At 37.4% G+C, this 13,115-nt stretch overlaps 1 protein-coding gene across 2 annotated transcripts in view; it reads right to left on the bottom strand.

Annotated features, from left to right (window-relative positions):
- LOC131677912 (protein max) overlaps positions 1–12,817 on the bottom strand; it is a 40,000-nt gene extending 27,183 nt beyond the window's left edge. Inside the window, exons 1-2 of one of the 2 annotated variants that reach the window (XM_058958013.1) lie at positions 12,395–12,817; positions 12,269–12,340 (exon numbers count right to left, since the gene is read on the bottom strand). In XM_058958013.1, the coding sequence (XP_058813996.1) occupies positions 12,269–12,340; positions 12,395–12,493 (171 nt within the window). In that variant the 5' untranslated portion in view covers positions 12,494–12,817. The remainder of the gene's footprint in view (positions 1–12,268; positions 12,341–12,394) is intronic. The other variant, XM_058958015.1, reaches the window with a different exon arrangement.
- Between the last annotated feature and the right edge of the window lie 298 nt (positions 12,818–13,115).

Below are 13,115 nucleotides of genomic sequence, written 5' to 3'. Positions count from 1 at the left end.
TGCAACTGTGCTCCTCTCACCCGTCCAGACTACGATTTCATGGCGGGTCACGTTCAATACAATGGTGGAAATGAATATTACATGTTCAGTACGATTTGCACATACGTACAATGGATCGACAGCCACGATCTTGAGATACTATGTGATACTGAAACATCGCTGGTTTCAAGCGATGTTTCAGTATCACATAGTAAGATCCGGGAGGTCCGGGTCCTGCCGAAAATTTTCAACTTGTTAAGAAATTTTAAACTAGTTTTAATTTTAAAGTAGCAACCACTCACTGCATACTCCATCCGGAGCGGTATGATTGAAGATTTTTAGAGTGATTGCATAACCCTTCCATATGAGAAAGGCAAAAATGTACCAAAGTCCAAAAAAATCAATTTTTGTCAAACATTTTTTTTTTCGAGTTTACATCAAATCTCGATGTTTCATGTATTATAAAGTCATTTGGCATCAAAAATACAAATTTGATTTTGAAAATTTTTCATTTCAGTTTATATGGGAATCCGCTGTGTGACTGCACCCTTCAACTCGTAACCCCGGAACCGGAAGTCAAATCAATAAAAAAAAAATCAGCTGCAGCCGATGTGAAGGTTGTACCTTTCATTTGAGACTAACTTTGTGCAAATCGATCCAGCCATCTCTGATTAACAGAGACATTTTCCGATCTCGACGAACTGAGTCGATTGGCATATGACACTCGGCCCTCCCGGTCGGGATTAGATTGACGAATTTTAGAGTGAATGAGAAAGGCAAAAACATTTTTAGCAAATGTTGGAAGTTATGCATTTTTTTGGTGCGCAGTTCTATGTTTCATAAACATTAAATCAATTTTAACTTCGCTTCCTATTAAATAAAGACCCTTATTACAGTACATCTCTACAAAAACGAGCTCAATTTGAAAAGAAATCTGAGGATTATGATTGATTACAGAACTCTGGAATTTTCTATTGGAATGTTTTCAGACAGGAATTTGATATTGATGCAATTAGACAACTGTGAATGATGTTTACAACAACAGGATATCAATGTACGGATCATATAATTGTTATTGTAATATTGAATTAAATCAGTCAGCATAAATAAATTTTAAACTTTAATCCAATTTATTTTTTGTGTGGTGGGGGGGGGGGGGAGTTATATGGTGTTAAACCCCAAAACCTTCTCTTGCCTACGCCGTTGCTTGGAGTTATTTATTTCGTTTTTCATTTTCCGATATGTTTCAGATCGATCCGATGGTCATCAGTTAGAAACATTGCAGTCAGAAGGTTCGCACAAATGAATATTTTTGCACTGATAAGTTATCAAGTTCCTTCCAGACAACTTGGAAGTGTTCGGTGATTATTTCTAGGGGTTGTAGATAGAAAAATGAAATACAAAATTCAATTTAATTTAAATTCACCGAAGATACTATTGACCTAAAATAAGCCGTTTTGGTGTTGAAAATAGATTACATGTTTTTGGTCATATTTCTGGCAATGGGAAATGATAAAAATCTTTCGGCCGCATTTAATGTTAAATATCTCTTTTGATAATAGTCCGTTGAACAACGTAGTTCAACAATCTATAGCTTGTTCGAAAGGTATTCGTTAAAGCTGTCTAAAAACATATAAATTGTTAATCTATATTGTCAATTTCGGCAGATAATTCAAAAAAAACTGCAAAGAACGCAATTTTTACGCATTCAAGCATTCATATCTTGGAAACTAAACATCAGAATCAAAAACAAATTAATAGCGTTCATACTGTTATTTAGTTCTTTCATTTAAAATTAGTTTGGATTAGATCGGTTCAGCCATTGCTGAGAAACACGAATGAGAATTTGTCCGTTACATACACACACAGACACACACACACACACACACACACACAGACATTGTCCCAAATCGTCGAGCTGAGTCGATTGGTATATAAGACTCGGCCCTCCGGGCCTCGGAAAAAATCTTGAAAGTTTGAGCGAATTCGATACATTTCTTTTATAAGAAATGTAAAAAGAACCGATAGACTCCGTGTTTTCCTCAGCGCTTTCGTTTCTCCTAGTCTGGCGTCACTGCCTGTTGGACTTGTGTAAGTTGTTCCATTGGAGATCTCCAAGGGGCTGTAATTGAAGGAAGATCTGACTTCTATCCAGAAGTATCAGTTTTTCACATTAATAGATTATATGTGTGCACTACAAAACAATCCCGTATATAATGCAACCATTTTTTGAACATTTATAGGTACATATACACATATATACAATTACACATATATACATACATAGATACACACATGTATACATAAAAATATACACGTACATTCATACACACATACATATACAAATACCTACATACATATACGCATTGTAATACATGTATACATACAAACACACATATACACAATTACATACATATACTCGAATTGAAGGAGGACCCCACGATTAACAGCTCAACTATACAAGAGACTATTACCACATCACTTGGTGAAAGGGCAGAAGTTAAAGCCTTAAGCCCGTAGACAGTGATTATGTGTATTGACCAGGATGATATCAGGACTGTGAACGAGCTAAAAGGTGGACTGAAGCTGCATTTTAACCTGGTCGAGTTGCACATGACGATCCGGTTATCTAAGGATTACGGAGGGGCTCAGACAGCGATGATTCTTTTGAAGTAGAATACTTCTAACGTTTCAATATAGGGGTCCCGTTTCAAAATTTTCTGCCAGGATTTTACCCGATTTTTTAAACGAGAATATCTGCATTTGTACTGAATGAAAAAATAAGATTAATGCGCTATCTGATTGGAAATATGTACAACAATTTTGTGTCCAATTCGGTAGTAAGTACAATTACTAAAAATAGCGGAAATAATGGATTTTATGAAAGTAATAATTATCTGATCCATGATTGGTTGGTTCAATTCGCTCAAAAGCAAACGTTGCTGGGACTGCCTCTTTTTCATTGAATGAGCTGCGACGCGTATAAAAAGAGACTACAAGCAAAATTCGTTAGTTTGTGTTCTGACGTTGTAAGCGTAGCAGCTGCTGCGTTTCAGCTTTCATTCTTCGATGGTTGGTAACAGATACCATGACTGCATCTGATTGGGAATATGTGTCACATGTGTGTTAGTGATTCAAACGAACACGAAAAGTTATAAATAAATGTGCCTTGTGCCTGTTTGAATCAGTTGTTGCTCTTTTGCCAGACAAATAACATCGTGCCTATAGCGTCTCGTACGACAAATTTGAGCACCCAGCACACTACGCTTCTATGAATGACGTCATCCTCGACTATTTAAAGAATATCATTTCTCGGACGACTTCATTCTCCCGTCGAACGTCGGGCCGTAAAGAACAGCAGTAGCAATCATGCATGTTGACAATGCGCTGCGATGAGTGCTGCATTTGATCACTGCTACCGCTGGGGGTGATCCGATGTAAATAGCGCGCGGCTGGAAGAATTGGCAAACCTACGTTGAAGCTGACTAATTGTTCCATTCTGCATGTTATTATTGTTAAATTATAAGCCCTTTTAAGGGCTATAACAATAACAAACAATTAAGAACAAATTGGAATGTTTCCAATCTTTGACAGCGATAATCCAATTGCGCAGTTTATATTCGTTATTTGTTGCTTGCGCGTATATTGACAATCTGAAATTTGCAACAATCTGTTATTTGTTTAAATTTATCCTTCCGAAACAATACAAATATGTGCAGCTACTTAAAGTACATTTGCAGGTTGAAATTAACGAAAACCTGTGATTTATTAAAAAGAGTCTTTCGGAAACATAATCCAAAATTCTGCAATGTTTCAGAAAATTGGAGGATGTGGCAACACTGCCAGCTAGCGAAAGCCGTACCAAAAAGAATCCGCAAATATTTTTTCGTTATTCTGCATGAAGGCAGTCAGTCCATCAACAATGCGAAGGTGATAAAAGCCGATGTCACATTTCAAACTATCAGTATTTCATATTAGATGCTGAAGGGAAAGGTTGTTTCTTCTCATTTCGAAATATTTATCTGATGTAAGTAACGTGTGGCTGGAACAGATGGCAAACTTTTTTTTGCAGCTGACTAATTGTTCCATTCTGCATGTTATTTTTGTTAAACCAAAAGCCCTTAGTTAGTTTAGTACTTTTCATTCCACAGCACTCGTGTTTGTGGATCCCACAAATAGTCCATTTCAGGATTCCACCAATAGTTCTTTTCAGGACCCCACATGCAAAACAGTTAATTTGAATGATTCCCTTAGAATGGTTCTTTTTGAGACCCCAAATATAGAACATTTCAGAGTTAATGTTAATGTTAATTAAACCTGCCGTTATATGCACATATGTTAAACTTTCTTCGTTTACGAATAATTTGATTTACGACCAGTTATTTTTCTATCGTGATTGCAAACATTTGATTTGATAGTAGGTATTTAAAGATAGATGAAAGGTTTTGTGAGCATCATTAATTTATGTTCCCATTTCATGGATTTGAATAAAACTTTTTCAAAACTTGAATTTATCACACTATACGTTATCGATTTTAATTTAAAAATTCAACAATTATGAATATTGCTTGCTAATAAAACTGGCTGTATTTTAATGTCATCGTGGTCGTGTCTTGTACACAACACTTAATTTTTTTCAGAGCTGAATAAATGGATTGGCGATGGAGTGGTTTGGTGCGAGAACCGCGCTCTCTTGTTCTTTAAATTATATGTGGCGTTAGGTGCCTGTACAGATAAATTCACCACGGCGCGCGTCCCAGGGTGCACCGTGGTGAATTTATCTGTGTGTTTGTTTCCTCTGGCAAGCCGTAGACTACGGCGTAGTGCGTACTGGTTGTTTCGTTGTGTAAAGGAGATGGTGTTGGCTTATTGGATACTGATAATATGATTTTCTGTTGATGATTTGATACGAGTTACTTAAGTTACTAAAGTTTATTTACGAGTATATAGAGCATTTTTACACTACCAGGGGAACTTTAAAATACTCGGTACTCGGAGCAAACTGAGAAAAAGTTGTACGTATCATCATGTTATAAACTTAGTTGAATAACGGTCCGTAAAACAGATTTATTGTATCCACATTATTTTGTGTGCGACTAAATGACGCAATGTGCTTTTTACTTATTTTGTTTGCGAATATCGCGGCTACACAAATGAAAAGCTCCATTATTGTGAACAATCCACTCTAAGATACCTGCTTGGTTAAGGTTCGAGCATATTATTATTTATGAAAACATGGGGTAAAACGCGCCTCCTAAGGAAATATGATCATAGTTTAGCTATAGAACATTAATTGGGAGAACTTAATAAATATCATTCAACCAACGTTGCTCCATGTAATCGCAATCATAACGCTTTGAAAAATGTTCAAAATTTCAACGATTCACAACAACAACGGGACAGAAAGCTCGTTGGACTAACACGTAATTTTGTTTTCTGTTTTTTTTTTTTTTTTTTTGAGGTCGCTAGCCGTGCATTGAAGAATGCCTAAAACTCTGAACTAGGCCCCGTCGAGTCCAGTCCGTCATCTGTCCGTCTCGTCCTGTCGTGTCTGGGGCTTCCAGGTTACATGCATTCACCAGACGAGACTAGCTTATGTCAGCTTAATTGTGCACTGGTTTCGTAGAATCGAGGCGATCATCGAAATGATAGATCCTACGAGTGAATGCACTTGGCCCAGTCACCTGTCGAGCATTTGTATATTTGCGTGTGTGAATGTTTACGTGTGTATGGGAAGTGTTGCATGTTGAGATATGTGTGTTCCCTGTAAATAATATGTTAATACAAATATGCATGATGTTAAAATATGACATGTGTATGCTACTTACAGTTTGTTGTTCGTTCCTACTTATCTGATTCAATTGAGTATGAAAGTACATCTCAATTTTTCTAAAACCTGGCGACGTCTGATGGCAGCGAATAGTCATTGTTGACAGCAATGTTGCCCTTTTATGTTAAATTATCTCGGATAAGTCATCAGAGGAATATGACGCATGAGATCGAAAATAAATAAAATAAAATAAAGAGTAGAGTTAGTACTGTTATTGAATATTAATTGAACAACACATGTACCATGCACTAAAACTACTTGGAATCGTCCAAATGCCAGAAAATGATATATATATATATATATATATATATATATATATATATATATATATATATATATATATATATATATATATATATATATATATATATATATATATATATATATATATATATATATATATATATATATATATATATATATATATATATATATATATATATATATATATATATATATATATATATATATATATATATATATATATATATATATATATATATATATATATATATATATATATATATATATATATATATATATATATATATATATATATATATATATATATATATATATATATATTTACCATTAACGACAATTAACTCCGTTAGAAGTTTCTCATGCCATGCTGGACGGGAATGGATCATTGACGTGCATCGGTAAATCAATCGTACCTTCATTTATCCAATCCGAATGAATCGAATCAAATGCACGAATTGAACACCAGTAAAAAATTACCAACGAATCCCAAGAAGGATCACCCACTATTCCATCATATAAGTCAGTTCTGCATCCATTCCCTGGTCCACATGTCACAAATACTCAGACGCCCACATACTTGTGGTTTTCGGCACCAGTGCACAGCTGTGTGCTAGCCGTGTGTCTATCTGTACACGGCTAGCACACAACTGCACACCGGCACCAAAAACCACAATTATTACAACACAACACAACTAATAGGGCTCTACTGTTATTTTTTTTAATGCGCCTGTGCACGTTGCTGAGGTCGACCGATAAATCGACACACAATGACTTCCACTGCGAGCCGTGCTCACAAAGACTGCCGTTAAGCTGTTGAACAATGTCTGCAAACACAGCCCACAGAAAAAGTCAATCCGCGGCGACCCGCCAATCGGCCACGCCAGTGCGCACAGGCTCTTAGTTGACTGTTAGTTTGGACTGGTGCAGAGTATGAAAAAACACAAAACATAAAAAAGGTCCATAAGCCCTCTCGGTCTCCTCGATGCACCACTATCGAGGCGCAATGCAATAACCATCCTAAAGCAGGTGTCTGCTCAAATATGCTTGAAGATGTTTGCAATACCGTCAAACCCGTCAACCTAGGAGAGGGACTAACACGTAATTTTGTTTTCTGTTGAGATTAAACAAAAGTGTAGCTTTAAATCGTCTTAGGTTACGCAATTATTCGGTTTTCAAAACAATTGTTCTGTTTTAGATTAGACAGATGGGTAGGTAATGTGCGACATTACCGAAATGATGTAGCATACATTTTAAGTTGTTAATACGAATGCTGCAATTTTTTTCTAATTTCTGAAAGGTTTTATTGAAATAAGTTATTTCGGTATTTCTAATGGAAATAGCGAAATAACGGTACAAGTATATACGATTCTCTACTGTTGCCAAATGAATTGATTCACTCTCATTTAATGCTCCTTTCAGGGTTACCATATGAGGATAAATATGTTGGAATATTTTAGGTTTCAATGTACGTGTACCGATATTTCGGTATTTCCATTAGAAATAACGAAATGGCTGGTTTTAATATAACCTATCAGAATATAGTCAAATTTGTAGCGTTCTCATTAACAGCCTAAAGTGCATTCTACTTCACTCCGGTTATGTCTCTGACATTACCCGCCCATCTTTTTTTTTCGGCATCTGCTGCTGACAAGGCGCTGGAGGTAGGCCAACTTACGGTTGGGTGCCCATTGAGAGCCACATCTCGAGTGAATAAACAAGCGGAGAATTACTTCAGGTGTTTGGTCTTTGGATATTTGGCAGAGGCTTACAAGGACCCGGACATATCAATGATGTGCTGGAATTGCGGGAAGATGGACAAACGTGTGTGCGAGATTCTAGTTCCATTCATACAATCCGCCAGTCTTCCGTTACCGGTCCAAAGCGCTACTCACCCCCTTTGACTCACCACAGCGACGGCTCAGCGCCGCGCACTACCACCAAAACTCACACATACACCATACATGCGCTCATTCACACTTGTTCAGCGATTGTATACTATTCCCCCGAAAATCATTCCCCAGAAGGCCATTCCCCAGAATTCCACTCCCCAGAATATCATCCCCCAGAATATACTATTCCCCAGAAAGTCATTTCCCAGAATTTACCATTCCCCAGAATTCCATACCCCAGAATACACCATCTCCCAGAAAGTCATTCCCCAGAAAAGTTTAACTTTTTTTTATTGATTTGATCTTTTCAAACGTACTAATCGTTGCAAGAGGCAAATCACTTGTGATGCATTTTTAAAAATCAGCGAAATTAAATGCATTTATTTCCATCAAAATAGAAATTCATAATGTATTTTGCTTTGCGTACAATGTCTTTTGCGTTGCGTGCAAGACGTCAAAACCATACGAAAAAACTAGCCTTACATTCCAAAAAACGTCGAACAACTTGTATCAGCGTAGGACGTTTGTTGAACAAACTTTTCTGCGAGGGAGTGCAAAGTTGATGCAAAAATGGAAATCAAATGCATTTTTCTAATTTGATGCGAATTTGTTATACATTGCTAGAGTGATCTGCCCCTAGACTCGTACCCACTTCCATCGAACGACATTCTTCGATTCGGTCACATTTGAAATGATTTGCATTGTGTTGAAACCGGAAGTTAGGATGACATTATTTATTCCGAATTTAAATAAAGAATAGCTGACTTTCCCGAAAAACCATTCCGCAGAAACTAAGATACCGAAGTGTTTTCCCCAGAAAGAACTATTTTCCAGAAAACCATATCCAGAATGAACCAATGCTCATAAGTTCATTCCACAGTTATACCCATTTCCCAGACATTTTTTTTTGAAGTGGGAAATTTTTTTGATGAAAATCAAAATATTTTTTCAGTATGTTGCCCATATTGCTCCCCTCGAAAAGTGCACTGGTAGCAGCATTAGACAATAACAATATAGGACAAATTGCAAAATTCAGTACAGGTGTGTTTTTCAGTGCCATTCAACAGAAACCATAGAAAGCGGTAGCCCCCTTTCTAGGATCTAAAAGAATGAAACAGTGTTATGTAAGTAAGGTTATGTGGCGAAACCAAAACTTTGTACATTACCTAAGTCAATGCATGATGCTGGTACGGATAAGCCGTCGAAAGCGGCGGCTCCTCGCAAAAATATCGTTGCACCAGTTCGACCAAAACACCAGCTACACCTTTTATACACGCTTACAACCACTCATTTACAAATTACTCAACCCTCAGGCCCAGGAGCAATTGGTATATCCCCCGTATACTTGCACATATGTCAGTAGCGCCATAATCGCAAATGCGATAACAGTCCCGACTAATAATATATTTAATTCAAAATGATCGCTAACATTGACGAATAATTGTTGTCGAGTATTATGTCTAACTCTGTGGTAAAAGTACCATTTGGCGTAAGGTATGAAAATACTTTCGAATGTATTTAGTGCTACCTGTTTGAGTAAACCGAGCAATCGGGTGGATCGTACATTTGCGTACGAAACATTCCCAATACAAAAGAAAGATAAATGCTCTAAAAACCCACGAAACCATTTGTCAAAATATGCATTCATTTCGATTTTAATATGGATTTAACCAAAGCTCCAAAGAAGGAATCAACATATATATTTGAATAAACCGGGCAGACGAAAAGATTACAAGTTTGCGTGCAAGAGTTACTTGGCGTACAAATTCAAAGAACTGCTCATGTTTGAAAGAAGGATCCAAGTCCTATGTTCGAGTAAACCGGTTATACGAGAGGATAACAGGTTTGCTTGCGAGAGGCCGCCGCTCTCGACGGCACATCCTCAGCAGCTTAACACCGCATAAGTTCCTTTAATTAGGTATGCGCAAACCTTTGACCTAACCACAAATAATGAATAAAAACCATAAGTTTTCTGGGGAATGGGGCATTCTGGGGAATGACTTTCTGGAGAATGAGGCATTCTGGATAATGGTTTTCTAGGGATTGGTACATTCTGGGAAATGTCTTTCTGGGGTATGGTACATTCTGGGGAAGGGAATTCTGGGGAATGGCTTTCTGGGAAATGGCTTTCGGGGGAATGGTATACAACCTTGTTCAGCATAGGCAATGTATAGTGTACTGGAGCAGTTGTACTGGAGCAGTGTGAATGCTCGCACAGCACTGAACAGCCACCTAAATAGATGAGATACATATGTATACGAAGCAACGAAGCGCCCAAAACGAAAGAAAGTTGCCAAAGCGTAAAAATGGAAAAAAAAGAAAAACCACCGGAATTTCTGCTTCGTTATCTGTCAGATCTATCATCTGTATCGTGGTTTCTTTCTTCCAATATTGTTGCACACATATCCGATGACTATTCACATAGCCCTTTGCGATACTAACACATAAGGATTTTTTTTCACGAGCGCTTCGGCCTGGGTGCATAGCACTACCTACTAGCCATAACCAACATGCCCAAGTGGCTAATGTATCACTCACATCACTACGCCGGTACGGTTTTATATGTAAATTTCACTTATAATCACGAATTTTGATAAACTTAATACATTTTTGAATACACTATCGGAGATAAACACTTGGCCTTGCTTTTAAGCAGCATTGCGGCCTCATCCGACCAACATCACCGCACGAAAAAAAACCACAGCTCGCAGAGCAACTGCAAAATAAGACAGGCTTGTTCTGCTTCACGATCCGAACTCTTTAATTCCTATGTGCTTTTAGTGGGTAGAAACTAAAAAAATGCTTACACCCAATTTGCATCCCATTCGTGATTTCGCCTTTCAGCAACCACCATTTGCGGAAGGGCTAAACCGTGTACATAATTTTCAGAAGGGCGCGGTAAATGGGCTAAACTGACTCTGTCTTGCTGGGTAGGGCTGGGTAAATGGACGAGCTTGACAGTAAACTTTTTAGGGCTCAGCAAATGGGCGCATAGAAACCCAATGTAAATGTAAGGGCGCGTGCATTTTTTCTTCGAATTACATGAAAATATTGAAATATTCGAATGTTTATGTGCAACAACTATCGAGTAGACATGATCATAGTAGAAATTACTTATCATTTATATAATAGAACCGCCGTTTAAAGAATAATTTTGTGAATAATAACCGTACGCCCGGTTCTGTCAAAAAAATGTAAGTTTAGCCTTTATATTCCATATGAGAATAAGGACCTAAGTCGAAATCTCGAAGAAAATGTATGTTTCGCCGTTTTGTTTTCTTTAATTATAAATCGAACTAAAAACCATTTTAACTAATTTTCACCTCAATCTTGTAGTATTTTTGTCGCATAATGTCATAATAGCGAAAACGCAGTTTGTTTACATTTGCGATTTAAGCCCTAATGAAAGATCTATGTCGAATTGTAACTTATATGCTGGCAACTATACTGCCGTGATACGCATAACTGTCCCAGCTGCATAGGAAACCCATAGCAAATGGGACTGTTATGCGGATCACGGCAGTATAACCAGTTGACGAAGCAAGAATGGATCCATGAATTATATTCCGAGTGTCGTGTAATGATTTTCGAGAAAATATCAAGACTTTGTTAATTTTGTGATCTAATGCACAACCAATAAAAATCTATGTGACAAAACATGAAACAGTTAATGTCGTATATTCGGACCATAAACAATGTTCCTAGATTTGTGGATAAAATTATGAGTCAACAATTTTCGAGTTTGCGAATTGTCGGCGTGAGAAAAAGGCGTCGGCGGCACGCTGCCGGTCTACCTTTCGGCGTCGGCGTTTGTTTTTGTACCGACGGCGGCGGTGCACAGGTCTAGTTAGATTGTCTTACAGTCTTCGACAAACTTGCTCGGTATATCTTCAAAAGCTTAACACCTTCCTAGGTCCGTGTTCGGATGCTTACAGCGATCTCTAACGGCGATTTTGTGAACTGCGAGTGTTTCCCCATACATTTTGGTCAAAAATCTAAAACTTTAAGCTCTTTGGGGGAGGGGTTAGGGTTAACCGATATCGCCCAAATTTGAGTCATTTTTTCGTGATTTGAAACGACGCTAGGGGATGTAGGTTGCGATTTTTTTTTCATATAAATCATGGCCACCCTACTGGACATGTTCAATGCTTACTTATGCTAGATATCGCAACATTGGCGTAATCAACTGCCCGTGTTTTTCATTGAAAAGTGACACGGATATATTATTCAGTAGCACGCTAGAAAAAGCAGAGGCATTTCTTCCGGGATTAAACTATATTGTAAACCCCTCTTAATACTGAAGTACCTGAGAGTAGAATTGATTGTTTCCACTGGAATTCCGTGTTTGAGATTTGGTGGTATCGGAATCCTCTCCATCCTGTTAGAAAAAACAAACTATATTATCTAGGTTACATTAACTAGATGTACTTACATCGCTGTCAATATCGATATCCCGGTCATCGTCACTCATATTGTCGTATGGATCAACTGTGCTGACCTTTCGTGCCTGCTGCTCCTCGTACAAACGCATCCACAGGCTGTTGATTACCGACTTCACTTTTTCTCACGAGCTTTCGAATTTTATTTGCTTGCTGTTCTAACTTCGACAGCACTCGTAAAAATCATATGATTTTCTATACAGCAAGCCAAAAAATAAATATTTTATCTATTTTATTATTTTCTAACACGCACTATCGCATACAAAGGACAACGATGAACGGAGTTATCGGAGAAAAAAACAATCACGCAGACCGCAACACACCAAGTCGGATACAGTGACAAGGTTGCCACTATTTTTCAAAGAATATCTGGCAGATCAATTAAAAATGTCTGGCAAAAACTGTCACCTAACAGCGACCTCAAAGTCATTAATCAATCGATTTTTGATAAATTTTGGAAAATATGCCCCAAATTTCCAAAATGTGTGTGCAAACACTTCTTTAATTCAAAAATCTGGCAGAATTGACCTTTCTATTCCCGTTAAAAAAGAAAAGGCGCTGAATTATTTCGTGATGAAAACAAAATATTTTGCACTGCAAAAATCGGTTGAGGTTAGGTATTTCGTGATGAAAACAAGCCAATTTCCTTTGATTTGATTATGCATCTGTGGTTGTAAATGAGCTGTCAGAAATCTTAATGAGAGATTTATCTTT

Source organism: Topomyia yanbarensis, chromosome 1, assembly GCF_030247195.1.
Source record: "Topomyia yanbarensis strain Yona2022 chromosome 1, ASM3024719v1, whole genome shotgun sequence".
NCBI classification, from domain to species: domain Eukaryota; kingdom Metazoa; phylum Arthropoda; class Insecta; order Diptera; family Culicidae; genus Topomyia; species Topomyia yanbarensis.
This window is presented reverse-complemented; position numbering and strand designations above follow the sequence as displayed.